We start from the raw sequence: 15,478 nt of genomic DNA on the forward strand, positions 1-15,478 counted from the left end.
GCGTTATTCCCACTTTACCGTCAAGGAAGCCCCGGCTGAGGGGGTGCTTCAGCCGTGAGTTATTTAGCCAGCACCGTCAGGGCAGGTGTCAAGTCCCTCCGTCATTGCATGGATGTTATAAAAAGATCTCACTATGGATCTGAAGGCTTACAGGTTCACCAGCACTTTAAACAAATTCCTGCCCCTGCAAGCCCCAGCCAGCTTCGGACATTCACAGTTTTTGCTATTACCTTTGCAAGGATTAAAACATAATTGTTCTGGCTTCCCTGGTGGTGCAGTGGTTAAGAATCTGCCTGCCAATGCAGGGGACACGGGTTCGAGTCCTGGTCCAGGAAGATCCCACATGCCCCAGAGCAACTAAGCCCATGCGCCACAACTACTGAGCCTGAGCTCTAGAGCCCGCAAACCACAACTACTGAAGCCCGCGAGCCACAGCTACTGAAGCCCATGTGCCTAGAGCCCGTGCTCTGCAACAAGAGAAGCCACCGCAGTGAGAAGCCCACGCACCACAACGAAGAGTAGCCCTCGCTCACCGCAACTAGAGAAAGCCTGCATCCAGCAACCAAGACCCAACGCAGCTAAAAATTAAAAAAAAAAAAAAATGTGGCTGGTGTCCCCAGCTTTCTCTCCCAAAGGCTGCTTCATGTTAATGCCAGCAAGGAGGTTTGCGTTTGTTGTTGTTTTCTGCTGCCTTGTCAGGTAGAGTCACAGCTTGTAGCCACTTTAAATCCCGTGTCTTCAAGTGACAGGGACATTGGCTGTTCCTCCTTGTGACTTCTCCATTTGTGTGTTTCGCTAACTTTCCTTTGGATGTTTGCCTTGTTCTTAACAATTTAAAGGAGCTCTTTGTCTTTTCAGGATATTAGCCTTTTATCTGTACTGGGTGGCACAGATATGGTGCAGACTCTTTTAATCTTGTTTCTGTAACTCTTTTTGCTGTACAGAAATTAGACTTTTATGTAGTCACATAAGATTAAGCCAGTTCCATAAAATAACTGGATAGATTTCTGTATCCCTGGGCTTCTGTTGTAGAAAATCCATTTCTAATGGATTTTTAAATGTGTTGCCATGGGGTTGCTCATAATATACATAAATTTATATTTCCTTATATCTCTGATACAAGTCTATTGGGTGGGTACATTTTACTCTTTTTTCATGACTAGACTTACATACTTTAGTGCCCTCTCTCATTTCTTTGCTCAGGTTCAGTGGTGTAATCTATTTTATTTATTGTTCTGTGCAGAGAGCTCTATTTTGGATTTATTTGCTCTACTCTTCTGGATTGGTCTTTTAAGTTTGTGTACTGTCCCTGCCTGTGTAAACTTCTGGGGTGACGAGCGGGCACGGCCGGGAGAGCCAGCACAAGAGGTCCTCTCAGCTGGGCCAGGCTGTCCTCGCTTCAGCCCTGAAAACAAGATCCCTGTAAGCCTACCCTGTGAGCAGAGTCTGTGAGCCACATCTAGCTGCACTCTGCCGTTGTTTTGTGACTTCAGGCCTTTACCCCAAACCATGTCTCCCTCACGCTGACTTGGGCCTGAGGGCCCTAATATACATTTTGCAACAGAAAAAAAGCAAGTTCTAGCCCCCCCGAAAGACTCTTTCCCTTTTGGATGCCAGCAAATATATCACACAGCAAGACACAGTCTGATTTGGGAGTCACTTCTTGGCCTGGCAAATTCAGTGGACAAGAGTCAATTTACTATGAAACAGCGATTGCTTCTCTGATCCAGAGGTCTTTTCAGGAGAATTGTCAATAGTTTACTTTTTTGGTGTTATTTCTAAATGTGTTTGATTACGATTAAAAAGGTAGATCCTATAACACCTCTTTATCACACTTCACACCCTTTAGTGTGGTTATAAAAAAAGACAATAACAAGTGTTGGGGAAGGGGTGGAGAAACTGGAACCCTTGTACGCTGCTAGTGAGAATGCAGAACGGTGCAGCTGCTTTAGAAAAGTCATCTCAAGGTTAAATGTAGAGTTACTGTACGATCAGTAATTCCAGTTCTAACATAATTTTTTTTTTCCTATAAATTTATTTATTTATTTATTTTTGGCTGCGTTGGGTCTTCGTTGCTGTGCGGGCTTTCTCTATTTGCGGCGAGCGGGGGCTACTCTTTGTTGCGGTGCGCGGGCTTCTCACGGCGGTGGGGTCTCTCATTGCGGAGCACGGGCTCTAGGTGCACGGGCTTCAGTAGCTGCGGCACGCGGGCTCAGTAGTTGTGGCTCACGGGCTCTAGAGCGCAGGCTCAGTACTTGTGGCGCACGGGCTTAGTTGCTCTGTGGTATGTGGGATATTCCCAGACCAGGGCTTGAACCTGTGTCCCCTGCGTTGGCAGACAGATTCTTAACCACTGCACCACCAGGAAAGTCCCCTAACATAATCTTATACCCAAGACAGAAAAAAACATATGTCCACACAAACCCTTGCACATTCATAGCAGCATTATTCACAGTACCAAAACGTGCAAACAACCCAAACTGTCCAAACAACTTAGGAATGGATAAACACAATGTGCTACATGCATACAATGGAATATTATTCGGCAGCAAAAAAAGAAGCTCTGATAGATCCGCAGAGACAGAAAGGAGATTGGTGATCGCCAGGGGCCGGGGAGGAGGAGTTAGGAATGACTGCTAACAGGTGTGTGTTTTTTGGATAATGTGAGAAAATGTTTAAATGTGTGATGATGGAGGCACAGCTCTGTGAATAGACTAAAAACCACTGAATTGTATACCTTCAAGGGGTGAATTGCATGGTATGTGAATATCTTCATAAAGCTGTGAAAAATCTCTACACTGAAATGTAACATTTTATGATGTTTACATGCATTTTTATTTTGTAGAATATGAAGCTATTACCTGTCTTGATGGTGAGTCTGTGGCATCCCTTCAAAGCCCTGCTCTCCTCGCCCTGCTTCAGCCTTGCTCAGCAGCTTTGGAGTGTGGTGCCCCACCCAACTCTGGAGCGTCTTCAACTAGTACCATGGCCCCAACAGCGGGCAGTGGGCACCCGGGGCCCACTGTATTTTTTTAAATTTTTTCCTTTTTAAAAAATTTTTCTGAATTTTATTTTATTTTTTAGACAGCAGGTTCTTATTAGTTATCTATTTTATACATATTAGTGTATACATGTCAATCCCAATCTCCCAGTTCATGCCACCACCACCACCCCCGCCACTTTCCCCCCTTGGTGTCCATGCTTCTTTTTTCTACATCTGTGTCTCTATTTCTGCCCTGCAAACTGGTTCATCTGTACCATTTTTCTAGGTTCCACATATATGCGTTAATATATGATATTTGTTTTTCTCTTTCTGACTTACTTCACTCTGTATGACAGTCTCTAGATCCATCCACGTCTCTGCAAATGACCCAGTTTCGTTCCTTTTTATGGCTAATATTCCATTGTATATATGTACCACAACTTCTTTATCCATTCGTCTGTTGATGGGCACTTAGGTTGCTTCCATGACCTGGCTATTGTAAATAGTGCTGCAATGAACATTGGGGTGCATGTGTCTTTTTGAATTATGGTTTTCTCTGGGTATATGCCCAGTAGTGGGATTATGGGCTCATATGGTAATTCTATTTTTAGTTTTTTAAGGAATCTCCATACTGTTCTCCATAGTGGCTGTATCAATTTACATTCCCACCAACAGTGCAAGAGGGTTCTCTTTTCTCCACACCCTCTCCAGCATTTGTTGTTTGTAGATTTTCTGATGATGCCCATTCTAACTGGTGTGAGGTGATACCTCATTGTAGCTTTGATTTGCATTTCTCTAATAATTAGTGATATTGAGCAGCTTTTCATGTGCTTCTTGGCCATCTGTATGTCTTCCTTGGAGAAATGTCTATTTAAGTCTTCTGCCCATTTTTTTGATTGGGTTGTTTGTTTTTTTAATATTGAGCTTCATGAGCTGTTTATATATTTTGGAGATTAATCCTTCGTCCGTGGATTCATTTGCAAATATTTTCTCCCATTCTGAGGGTTGTCTTTTTGTCTTGTGTGTAGTTTCCTTTGCTGTGCAAAAGCTTTTAAGTTTCATTAGGTCCCATCTGTTTATTTTTGTTTTTATTTCCATTACTCTAGGAGGTGGATCAAAAAAGATCTTGCTGTGATTTATGTCAAAGAGTGTTCTTCCTATGTTTTCCTCTATGAGTTTTATAATGTCCGGTCTTACATTTAGGTCTCTAATCCATTTTGAGTTTATTTTTGTGTATGGTGTTAGGGAGTGTTCTAACTTCATTCTTTTACATGTAGCTGTCCAGTTTTCCCAGAACCACTTACTGAAGAGGCTGTCTGTTCTCCACTGTATATCCTTGCCTCCTTTGTCATAGATTATTGACCATAAGTGCGTGGGGGCCCACTGTTGTAATCATCTTCTGTTCAACCAGCCCTAGGGCTATGGGGAGTGGCTGAACGCACAACACGTGTAGATGAGCTCACAGCCTGCGGAGGAGAGGACCTCGCACCACACAGGGTCACGTGCTCTTGGGTGGCCCCTGGCCCCTGCTGCAGGATGTGACTGGCTTTCTGGAATAATTCTGCAGGCTTGGCAGGATCAGCCATTTGATGAGGAGGGCTGTGTGACTTGGAGCTCTTACTGCGGGAGTAGCGGAGGGAGGGAGGGGGACTTGCTACCTGCCCTTGGAGTTCTCCTGGTTTCAGGTGTCAGGGAGGCACCTAGAATCGGGCTTTGCTTTTCGCCTTTCCCTACATTCACAGATGCTTCCACAGTCAGACGGACCCACGTCAGATTTTGGCTCTGCCAATCACTGGGTCACCTCAAGTAGGCTGACCTCAGGAGCAGCGGCCGAGGAAGGAGAAGAGGTTTGAGGGAGACCCAGGTGAGGAGGAGAGGCTCTTGGGGTGGTCGTGAGGATCAGAGGAGACTGGGGGCGGGGGGCGAGCAGCCGGAATTGGGCAGGAAGACACCTCCTGCAGCCTCAGTCCAGAGGCAGCCCAGGGGATGGCAGGGGTGAGGAGGTGCCACAGGAGGGGTGGCCTGGCCCGGTTTCTAACGCGAAGAGGTAGATTCTGGAACCCGCCCTGCAGGTTGACCATGCTGCTGAGCTGGCTGGGGCAAGCCGTCTAAGAAAAGCGATGGAAGGGACTTCCCTGGTGGCACAGTGGTTAAGACTCTGCGCTCCCAATGCAGGGGGCCCGGGTTCGATTCCTGGTCAGAGAACTAGATCCCACATGCATGCTGCAACTAAGAGTTCGCATGCCGCAACTAAGGAGCCCACCTGACGCAACTAAGACCTGGGGCAACCAAATAAATAAATAAATGGAAAAAAAAAAAGACCCGGCACAGCCAAATAAAGAAATATTTAACAACAACAAAGAAAAGCGACGGAAGATGAGGACAGTGATGGATCTGACTACGTGAAAATTCAAAAGTCAAAATCTGACTACGTGAAAATTCAAAAGTCAGATGCATGAAGACGTGACCAACGGTGTGGTCACCGGGAGAGGAGACCCACGTGAGCGGCTGTGGGGAGGAGGGTGCAGCCTGCCTGGCATCCATGGAGACACAGTGCTCTTGGGTTCTGCCTGCAGGATGGAGAAGATGGTAGAAAACGGGAGTCCAGGGCATTGTAGCTGCCAGGGAGCCCTTCTGGAGGGAAGGCAGACAGGCGGGCCCCACGTTTCCAGAAGACACTGACGTATCCATGAGAATTTAAAACTCCCATGGTCCAGGGCTTCCCTGGTGGCGCAGTGGTTGAGAATCCGCCTGCCAATGCAGGGGACACGGGTTCGATCCCTGGTCCGGGAAGATCCCACATGCCGCGGAGCAACTAAGCCCGCGCACCACAACTACTGAGCCCGCGTGCCGCAACTACTGAAGCCCGTGCGCCTAGAGCCCGTGCTCCGCAACGAGAGAAGCCACTGCAATGAGAAGCCCGCGCACTGCAACGAAGAGTAGCCCCCGCTCACCGCAACTAGAGAAAGCCCGCGCGCAGCAACGAAGACCCAACGCAGCCAAAAATAAATAAATAAATAAATAAAACCAAAAAAACCCTCCCATGGCCCATCAGCTGACCCTGAGGTGGGGAGATGGTTCTGGATGATCCTGGTGGGCCCAGCATCACCACGAGAACCCTCAGAGGTGGAAGGGGAGGCAGAGGACAGTAGCAGGGTGACGCCCTGTGGGAGAGAGCCGACTGGCCACCGCTGGCTCAGAAGGTGGGGAAGGGCCGTAAGCCGGCTCGCAGGCCATCTCTAGGGTGGAAAAGTCGAGCACACGGGATGGGTTCTCCCAGAGTTCACAGAAGGAACTCAACCCTGCCGCACCTGGAGCTTAGCTTAGTGAGGCTGTGCCTGACTCCTGACCTCCAGAACTATAAAATAATGTTTTGGGGGCTTCCCTGGTGGCGCAGTGGTTGAGAATCTGCCTGCCAATGCAGGGGACACGGGTTCGACCCCTGGTCTGGGAAGATCCCACATGCCGCAGAGCAGCTGGGCCCGTGAGCCACAACTACTGAGCCTGCGCATCTGGAGCCTGTGCTCCGCAACAAGAGAGGCCGCGACAGTGAGAGGCCCGCGCACCGTGATGAGGAGTGGCCCCCGCTCACCACAACTAGAGAAAGCCCTCGCACAGAAACGAAGACCCAACACAGCCAAAAATAAATAAATTAATTAATTAATTAAAAAAAATAATGTTTTGTTATAAGACAAAAACAAAAAGGAAAAAACAAGAACAGAAATCCCATGCTCCCGAAAACTCACCGCTTCCACTTTGGGGGGTGTCTGTATTGAGGAAACAGCTAGGTTGCATCTGGGGCATCTGCTCAGGTGCGGCCACCACAGCACTGGGTGCTAAGGGGGGCGGGAAGCAAGGAACTATCTGGGCTTGGTGGGAACAACACTGCCGGCCAGAAAACGGGATTTCCACCCAGGCATTTTTAATAACACAGGGAGCTGCGTGGGAAGAGCACGATTCACAACGTACAGTAGCTTCACAAGCTGTGTGACCAAACCCCCGCGGGTGAACACTGAGAATAAGACAGCAGCATTAGGGGTCGTTTCTGCGATCTCCTTTGCCCTCTTGTATATTTCAGACTTCTCTAAGTGAACATAAACTACTTTTAAACATGGAAAATTGCATTAGAAGATTGCCCACCGCTCTCCCTCAGCACCTGGAGGTCCCGACGTTGGGCCCTCGGCCTGGCCTGAGCGCTCGGGCCCTGCTGTCCTCTTCCGCCGTGTCCCTGGCATGGTTGAAGCTTCCTGCTTGCCAACCAGATTGTAACAGGGAAGCACCTTTGTATTCTGTTACAAGTTAGTCACCGGAGGGATGTTGCCTTTAAGCTTCAATATACACAATGGCCCATTTCTGGGAGCCCTGCCTCCCAGGTATAATGGGCATTAAGCTAAAATACCTTTGTTCAGCTCCCAGGAAACCTCCTGACCAGGCCCCCCTGTGAATGACTGCAGGGAGAAGATCCCGGGGCTGACGTGAGCCATGAAATGTTTGACTTTACTCCCTCCCCTTTCAGTATGAAAGAAACCTGAATTTTAACTCAGGCAAGATGGTTCTTTGGGGCACGAGTGCACCACCTTCTTGGTCTGCTGGCTTTCTATTTTTTTTAAAGCACTTTCTTTTTTAATTAATTAATTTTTGGCTGCGTTGGGTCTTCGTTGCTGCACACGGGCTTTCTCTCCAGTTGCGCCAGGCTTCTTACTGTGGTGGCTTCTCTTGTTGCGGAGCACGGGCTCTAGGCGCACGGGCTTCAGTAGTTGTGGCTCTCGGGCTCTAGAGCGCAGGCTCAGTAGTTGTGGCGCACGGGCTTAGTTGCTCCGAGGCATGTGGGATTTTCCCACACCAGGGATCGAACCCGTGTCCCCTGCGTTGGCAGGCGGATTCTTACCACTGCGCCACCAGGGAAGTCCCGAGTCTGCTGGCTTTCTGAATGAAGTCATTATTGCTCGCCTCAACAACTCGGCTCTCAATTTATTGGCCTGTGGTGCGGCCAGCAGTACAAGCTTGGACTCGGTAACAAGATCACCAGTGCCCAGTTCCATCTCCAGCCTGGCTCTGCTTCCCCAGGCCTGAGTGTGGTCGACAGGTCAAAGGTCCTCAGAAGACTGGGGATGGAGGAGACGGGTCCTCCAGATGGAGGCCTCTCCCTCCCAGCTTCAGGCTGCAGCAAGGTCACCCCCACGCAGCCCAGGTGTCCACCCCACCTCTGCTAGTAACCATGGTCACAGCCACACTCAACACCCACCTGCCACCCCTGCATGAGCCTGAGGCTGCAGAGGGCTCCTTCTGTGGGTGCACCTGTTTCCCTGAAACCACCTCCCACGAAAATGTCCCTTGTTTTCAGAGCAGAAAGGTGACAGAGAAGGGTGCGGAATAACAGTCCCCAAAGACATCCATGTCCTAATCCCTGGAACCTGTGAATGTTGTCTCACATGCAGAAGGGATTTTGCAGATGAGATCAGGTGTGTAGGTGGGGCATGGATGAGATGTGACCCTGAGATGGGGAGATCATCACGGGTTACCAGGGGAGCCGTAGATGTAACCATGAGGGTCCTTACAAGGGGGAGGCAGCATAAGACTTAACCATCCACTGCTGGCTTTGAAGATGGAGGAAGGGGCCACCACCGAGGAACGCGGCGGCCTCTACAAGCTAGAAAAAGCCTTAAAGTGGATTCCCCCCTTAGAGCCTTCAGGAGGAACCAGCCCTGCTGACACCTTGATTGGGCCCAGTGAGACCCAATTCAGAGTCCCAAGAGAGTACGTTTTGTGTTGTTTCAAGCCACCGAGTTCGTTAGAGCAACAGTAGGAAAGTACTACAGGACACTGGCCAAAGTCCTGAATGCCCACAGACGGACTGCCGTGGGCGGCAGTCAGCTGATCGTCCGCCCTCCTGCTCTGTGACTCACTGATCTGCCAGCATGCATGGCCTAAGTGACATCTGTTCTCAGACACCATGCTTGTCCATCCATACTTGGAAAGAAGTTCCCTTCACGTCCGTTCAGGCTGGGACTCGACAGCTGGAAGGACAAGGCCAGGGAGTGATGTGTGTGGCGGAGGAACAGGTAAGCCGGACACCGACCCTGCTCGTGGGCAGGCAGCTCTGAAGCTCCAGCTGCCGGGCAGGAAGGGCAGGGGCTGCTGATCTGACCACCAGAGACCAGAGCTCAGGATTCTTACGCAGAAGCTTCTCCGGGATAAAACTGGAATTTGTTAAAAATCTGAAACGCACAGTGGACAGACTTTAGCCTTCCACCTGCCTGCAAACAGAAGCAGGCTGTGCTCTCCTGGGCTTTCTGCACCGGCCTGCACCATGTCACAGGAGGGGTTTGGAAGTCACCCGGCCGCCGCTGGTCCCGTGCGGCGGTGCACTGGAGCCCAGGCCTCTCTCTCTGAATGGTGGGGTGGGCGAGACAGGAGAGGAGGGAGCCGCGGCTTTGGGGGGAGACTGAGCAGGGACGGGGCACCCTCCTGGGACTCTGACTTCTGCCCTGGGAGGCCTCCAGCTCTCCAGGCTGCGGCGGCGTGGAGTAGCAGGGGCGGGCTGGGCCCGGGGCCCCGGCAAGGCTGCCCCTCCAGCGCTCACGGGGCCTCGGGCCGGTGGCTCTTGCGGTGGATGACCAGCTGGGACTTCCAGTCGAAGCTGTGGCCGCAGTCGCCGCAGAAGTGGCGCCGCTGGCCGGCGTGGCCCTTGCGGTGGATGACCAGCTGCGACTTCCAGCTGAAGCTGCGGCCGCACTCCTCGCAGGCGTAGCTGCGCGGGCCCGGGAGCGCGCGCCGGGGCGGCCCCACCGGCTGCTTCTCGGTGCCCGGGCCGCCCGCGTGCGCGCGGCGGTGGATGACGAACACCGACTTCCAGTCGAAGGTGCGGCCGCACTGCGCGCACGTGTAGGGCTTGCCCCGCGCGGGCGGCGGGGCCTCCGGGCAGCCGGGCCTGCCCTCTCGGGAGCTCTCGCTCTCACCTCCTGGGGGCGGGGGGGGGGGCAGAGCCAGGTCGCCTGGTGACTCCGCCCGCAGCCCCCCAGGCGCGGGGCGGCCTGGGCTCCCCGCTCCCCGCCCCCGTCGCCACCGGAGAGCGGGAGGCCACTCACCTGGGCGGAGGCTTCTCGCTCCCTCGGATCCGGTGCTCAGCGCCTCCGGCTCCGGTTCAGTGCGCGCCTCCGGCAGGGGGCACGGCAACCCTGCTGGGGTCGGGGGCCCATCAGGCGCGAGCCCTGGCACGGGGGCGTGAGGGATTCGCACAAATGAGGGACAGGGGTGGGGGCCCCGGCGGGTGGCCAGGGTGCGGCTTGGGAAGCGCCGGGAGGCAAGGTGCGCGCAAGGACCCGGAGGAGAGGGGTCCTCACCCAGGGAGACCACCGTGCCATACTTCTGCAGCATCGCGTCCCAGTACACCTCCTTCTGCGACGGGTCCAGGAGCCCCCACTCCTCCTGCAGGGACGCGGCCCATCACCCACAGAAGGCCCGTCTACCCCGCACCCCACCCGGCCCATCCCATGGGCACAGCCTTGTTAATCACCTGGGGAGCGGCAGGTAAACCGCCCTCACCTGCCCGGGGGTGGGGCTAAAGGGGAAGCTGAGATGGGAACCTGTGAGTGCCGGGGATGCAGGGCCGGGAAGGGAGCTGCCTTCTGTTTCACCTGGGGGATGCATCAGGCCCCCTCAGCTGCCCCACCCCATGTTCTGGCCGCACAGATGGAAGCTGAGGACCCATCAGGGATGGGCCTTGAACAGTGTGTGCTGCACCGAGAGCAAAAAGCCAGGGGAATGCAGGGACCCCAAGCACCTCTCCCAGGCCTCTGGTTTCAAGAGTAATGGAGATCCTCCTTGGGGAAGTGCCACGGGCCTCAGCATCCCTGGCTGTGGGGACCGGGCTGCAGGGAGGCAGGCGCCGCAGAGGGCCAGGCACAGCCTCCCACTCAGGACATGGCTGGGCCGGCCCCTGGGTGCCGGAGGTTGAAGCAACCATGCCTTCAGGCTGCGGCTGGGTCCTGGGCGACTTCTCAGTGTGGAGTGGATTAGGAAGTGTCGCTGGGAGAGGACAAGACCCCTGCTGCCCACACTCAGGAACCAAGCCCTCTGGGTGGCAGGGGCTTCCATGCCCAGCTGGTCGCAGCTGAGGGCTGGCTGGCCTTGGAGAAAAGCCCGGGCAGAGGGGGAGCTGCGGGCATTTCCTGGGAAGAGTGTCTCCACTCTGATCTCAGGTGTGCAGGGGAGGCCAGACTGCTGGGTGGCACTCAGGCTTTCCTGGTCATCCTGTCCCCTCCCCAGGTGCCAGCTCAGGACTGCTGGGCGCTGTCAAGCCCCTGACTGGCTTCTCTGTGAGTGGGAAGCCAACCCCTGCCGTTTCCAATCACTCTAAACCAGAATCCCAGTTACCTGAGGCCAAAATCCTTTCCAAGCACTGGTCTGTCCCCCTGCCCCCCCGGACCTGCAGGGGGTGCCGTGATACTAACTCCACTTTGGGGGAGCAGAGAGCACAAGAGGTGCTGGCCAAGGAGCCTGGACAACTGGCAGGGCTCTCCTCCCACTGTGGGCCTGCACCTGCCACCAGGAGCTGCTCACCTGAATCCCGGGTGGCTGGAAGGGCACGGAGGTCGGTTCCTGTTGTTCAGCGGGCCCCTCATGGGACCGGCCTGGATGTGGGGGGCTGGATGGTGCTAGGAAGCAAGGCAGACAGGGTTCAGGGGCTCCCACCTGAGCCAGAGCAGGCGAGGAGCTGGCGTTGGTGTCGCAGCCTGGGCCCTCCTCGGCAGCAGGGAGGAGTCCTCTGCGTGTGCCAGGCACACAGCAATCAGGCAGGCAGCCAGCCCTTCCCTCCGGCCTCCCGGGGACCCCGCTCTGCAGTCTGCAGTCCCTGCGGGTCCCGCTCCCAGGTGGGGACACCCGCACTCCCTCCAGGAGCCCCCAGCTCCAGCACAACCGCACCTGGGTTCCCTGCACTAGCTGGGGACGTTCGCACTCTCTCAAGGAGGCCCCAGCCCTCGCGCACCCCTGCTCTCACCCGTCTCCTGCCCGTAGCCATCAGGCTCCTCCTTCACGCTGCAGCTGAGCTGGGCGTTCCCCTCCATCTGGGCATCCTTGGACCCCTCCCCAGAGGCTGCCCTTAGGGGCTCCACTGTCCCTGAAGGGTGGGAGCTCCCCACAGACTCCTCTGCCTTCTGTGTGGCCGGGAGCACCGCTTGCTTCAGGACATGTGCTGTAATCTGAGGGGGAGAGGCAAGTCATCGGGGCTCTAGTCTCACTCTGTCCCTCCAAGAAGCCAACACCACCACACTCACCCAGCCCAGCAGCTGCCCAGGGTCATGCTGCAGGCCCTCGACCAGGACAGTGGCCTCCTCAGGGCTGCCTGGCTGCTGGCCCCGCACCCAGGCCTGGATCTCGGGGGGCAGCGCGCCCAGGAACTGCTCCAGCACCAGCAGCTCCAGCATTTGCTCCTTGGAGTGCACCTCGGGCCGCAGCCACTGGCGGCAGAGCTCCCGGAGCCGGGCCAGCGCCTCGCGGGGACCGGCCACCTCCTGGTAGCAGAAGCCCCGGAAGCGCTGGCGTGCTGCCTCAGGATCCTCCAGGGTGGCCTCGGGGTCCACAGAGGGCAGACTCGGGGGGCCCAGTGGGGATGGCATTGTTGTGCCGGGAGTCTTCTTGGAGCCACCACGGGGGACCTGCAGGAAAGGAGGGGTCAGGGTGCCAGCCACAAGGCCACAGGCAGGGTAAGGCACTGTGCAGAGAGGCCCAGCCCAGGGGGCTGAGGCTGTGACAGAGAGGACCCTGGTGTGGGGATGCCTGAGGCTGAATTGGGGAAAGTTTCATGGAGGGAGGGGTCACAGGAGCTGGAACTGAGGTTAGAAGGAACCAACACTTGGAGGCAAGTTGCCGGTGGAGCTTCCAGGAAACTGCAGGGAACTGTCGGGAGATGACGCTGCAGCGCAGGCAAGAGGAGTTAGCACAGGCTTCCAGGCTCAGGCTGAGCCCCGGCAGGTGCCCCCGCGGCGGAGAGAGGGGGTAGCCAGGGAGGCAGTGGGGCCGTGATCCAGGGTGGGAACTGGGGCCAGGCTGTCTGTCCCCACCATCTCCGGGACACGCTGACCCAAGTGGGGCACCCCGAGGGGCTGGCCTGCGCCATGGCTCGAGGCAGGGGCTGATGTGGACCCCGAGACACCGTGCTCGCTGACCGCGGAGAGCTGTGCATGACTCACACGGTATGGACCGTGCGTGTGAAACGCAGAAGCAAAGCAAAACGGAATCACGAGTTGTGTGGAGCGGTGGACCGGCAACTGTGTCCCGGCCCTGCAGAGGGTCTGGAGTGAAACACGCCCACTTGGGGGGGGTGGGCCTGTCCGACAGGCTGGACTAGGCCTGACTCCTGGAGTCCGTCTTCCACAGAGGAAAGGGGGGCAGGTCTTCCCGAAGGAGGGGAACGGGGCTCCGGAATGGAGGAGGGGCCCGGGAGAAGGCTCGGAGGTGGGGCACGTCGGGAGGTAGTGGAAAGGCCACGCCCACCCAGCCGGCCGAAGCTCACCTCGGCCACCCGAGGCCACTTCGGGTAAGTGGTCCCACGCGGTCCCGCTCGCCTCTCCCCGGACCCAGCGGTCAGCCCCTCGCGCGTTGCCCTGGCGACGCCGCCCTGGCCAATCACACGTCTGCTCCGAAGGCAGCGCCCCCTCCCTTCGGACTACATTTCCCATGAGCCTCAGCAAACAGGGACAGGCGCGGCCTCCGCCAGTAGATGATCATTTTCAGAGGCCTCTCACGACTGAGAGGCGCCCCATCCCTCCGAGAGGAATCTGCAGAGTCGCAGGGTTTGGGGGGCTCCCTCCCCTCCCCGGCAGCCGCTCTTCCTTTGTATCCGCACCCTAGGACTCACCAACGGCGGAGATGGACGGTACCTTCGAATCCTGCGCATGTGCACAACAGGCCCGGCGCCTATTGGCAGGAGGTGACGGATGGGGAGGAGCGTGACCTTTCGGCCAATCAGAGTTCGCGCTCCGCCTAGGCTCCTCCCCCAGCGCCCTACCTGAGGCTTCTTTCTGGTCGCCCGGGGGACGCCTTGGTAACTCCTGGAGCACAATCAACCTGCTCCAGCTGTTTCCAAGACAACGGCCCGAGAGTTGCCCTGCCCTCCCCGGAGGCCGGAAGTCGCGGTCTGGGGGAGTGTTGTTTCGCCGAGACTCGCCTCCCGATGGTCCTAGGAGGAAGCAGGGACCTACCGGGAAGGCTGACCTAACCCATGGGCTTTCTCCGCCATCCCCGGGAATTTCTCCAGCGAGGATGGTGCTGGGGTCCTTCATTCGACCACTGCTGAGCGCCCTGCAGATATGCTGGGACAGCAGGCACCCATCTCCTGATGAAACTGTTCCATGATTTATACCCTCAGAGTCTCAGACATACCTTCAGCTAGATCAGTACTGCAAAGTGAGGGCTGGAGGTTTTTGTCCAAAATTATGGGACGTGTTCAGCCTTTTATTTACTTTGGGGACCAGAACTAGTAAGGGTGACCTTTATTTTTATTTTAAATCAGTAGACGATGTTATTGTTTTTAAAATCTGACTGTGGGTCAGGGTGTTTTGCTTCCACACATCAAATGGCTGAACCATGACTTATTTATTCGACCCTAAGGTGCATCTGCCTGCCTGTTTTGGTTTCTTCTAATACCTAGGAATCCCTGGCTACCAGGGATTTGATTTTTTCTCTGGGACTGTTCGGATTCCCCAGAAAGGACTCTTCCACCATCTACCCTGTGGGGAGAGCTGGAGCTCTGACAGCTTCTCCAGGAGCTCCCACTCAGTCATCTTTGTTTTGGGTCTCCCCTTCCAGGGGTCTGCTGGTTTTCAAGCCTTCTGGAATTCTGCAGCGTAAGCCTGATGGGATCTCCTTCCACTTCCGCCAGCGCCAACTCAGTATTTGGCTTTCCCCAAATCAGTGACAGCTCTCCCACCCCCAACAACTTCTAGCTTCAGAATGCCTTTGCCTCCTCTTTTACCATCCTCATATTTGTAGGTTTGTGTTATAGTTAATTTAATTTATTTATTTATTGGCCGTGCCGCTTGTGGAATCCTAGCTCCCCAACCAGGGATCGAACCCGAGCCCCCGGCAGTGGAAGCACAGATTCCTAACCACTGGACCGCCAGTGAATTCTCAAGGGTTTGCTTTAAATGCTCTCTGTGGTTTCAGTGGGCTTCTGGACCAAGTGAGATGCATGTGTTCAGTCCATCATCTTGACCCAGAAAGCCCACGGATACTTTTTATAGTCATGACCCGTTCACGGTTGAGTGGAAGGGTCAGCCTGGCAGGACGTGGCCCAACATGACCAAAAAGGTTTGGGGGAGGACAACTTAGGGGCCAAGACATGGGGGAAGGCGGGTGCTCATGCTTGCTGTTCCCACAGGAACAGGGCTGGAGCCTCTGACCACCGCTGGTGCTGGGAGGGTGGGCTCGAGAGGGTGGAGGAAAGGAGGGATAGGAAGGGCCAAGCACACAGGCAGGAAAGGCTCAGTGAAG

The 15,478-nt window shown here is 55.2% G+C and overlaps 1 protein-coding gene across 4 annotated transcripts; it reads right to left on the reverse strand.

The window, feature by feature from the left end:
* Positions 1-6,888: 6,888 nt before the first annotated feature.
* On the reverse strand, positions 6,889-15,229 carry ZNF446 (zinc finger protein 446). 4 transcript variants are annotated; one of them, XM_082436630.1, is made up of 7 exons: positions 13,845-15,229; positions 12,262-12,642; positions 11,985-12,186; positions 11,546-11,640; positions 10,327-10,411; positions 10,072-10,161; positions 6,889-9,945 (listed from the first exon to the last, which is right to left on the reverse strand). In XM_082436630.1, exons 1-7 carry the CDS (start codon positions 13,881-13,883, stop codon positions 9,563-9,565), a joined length of 1,275 nt encoding a protein of 424 aa, XP_082292756.1. In that variant the 5' UTR covers positions 13,884-15,229; the 3' UTR covers positions 6,889-9,562. The 4 variants fall into 4 exon arrangements, with proteins under 4 accessions (XP_082292756.1, XP_082292755.1, XP_082292753.1 ...); XM_082436629.1 differs by having other exon boundaries at positions 10,072-10,164; XM_082436627.1 differs by having other exon boundaries at positions 10,072-10,411.
* Between the last annotated feature and the right edge of the window lie 249 nt (positions 15,230-15,478).

The sequence above is a fragment of the Balaenoptera physalus genome (assembly GCF_965194825.1).
Source record: "Balaenoptera physalus genome assembly, chromosome: 19".
NCBI classification, from domain to species: Eukaryota; Metazoa; Chordata; class Mammalia; order Artiodactyla; family Balaenopteridae; genus Balaenoptera; species Balaenoptera physalus.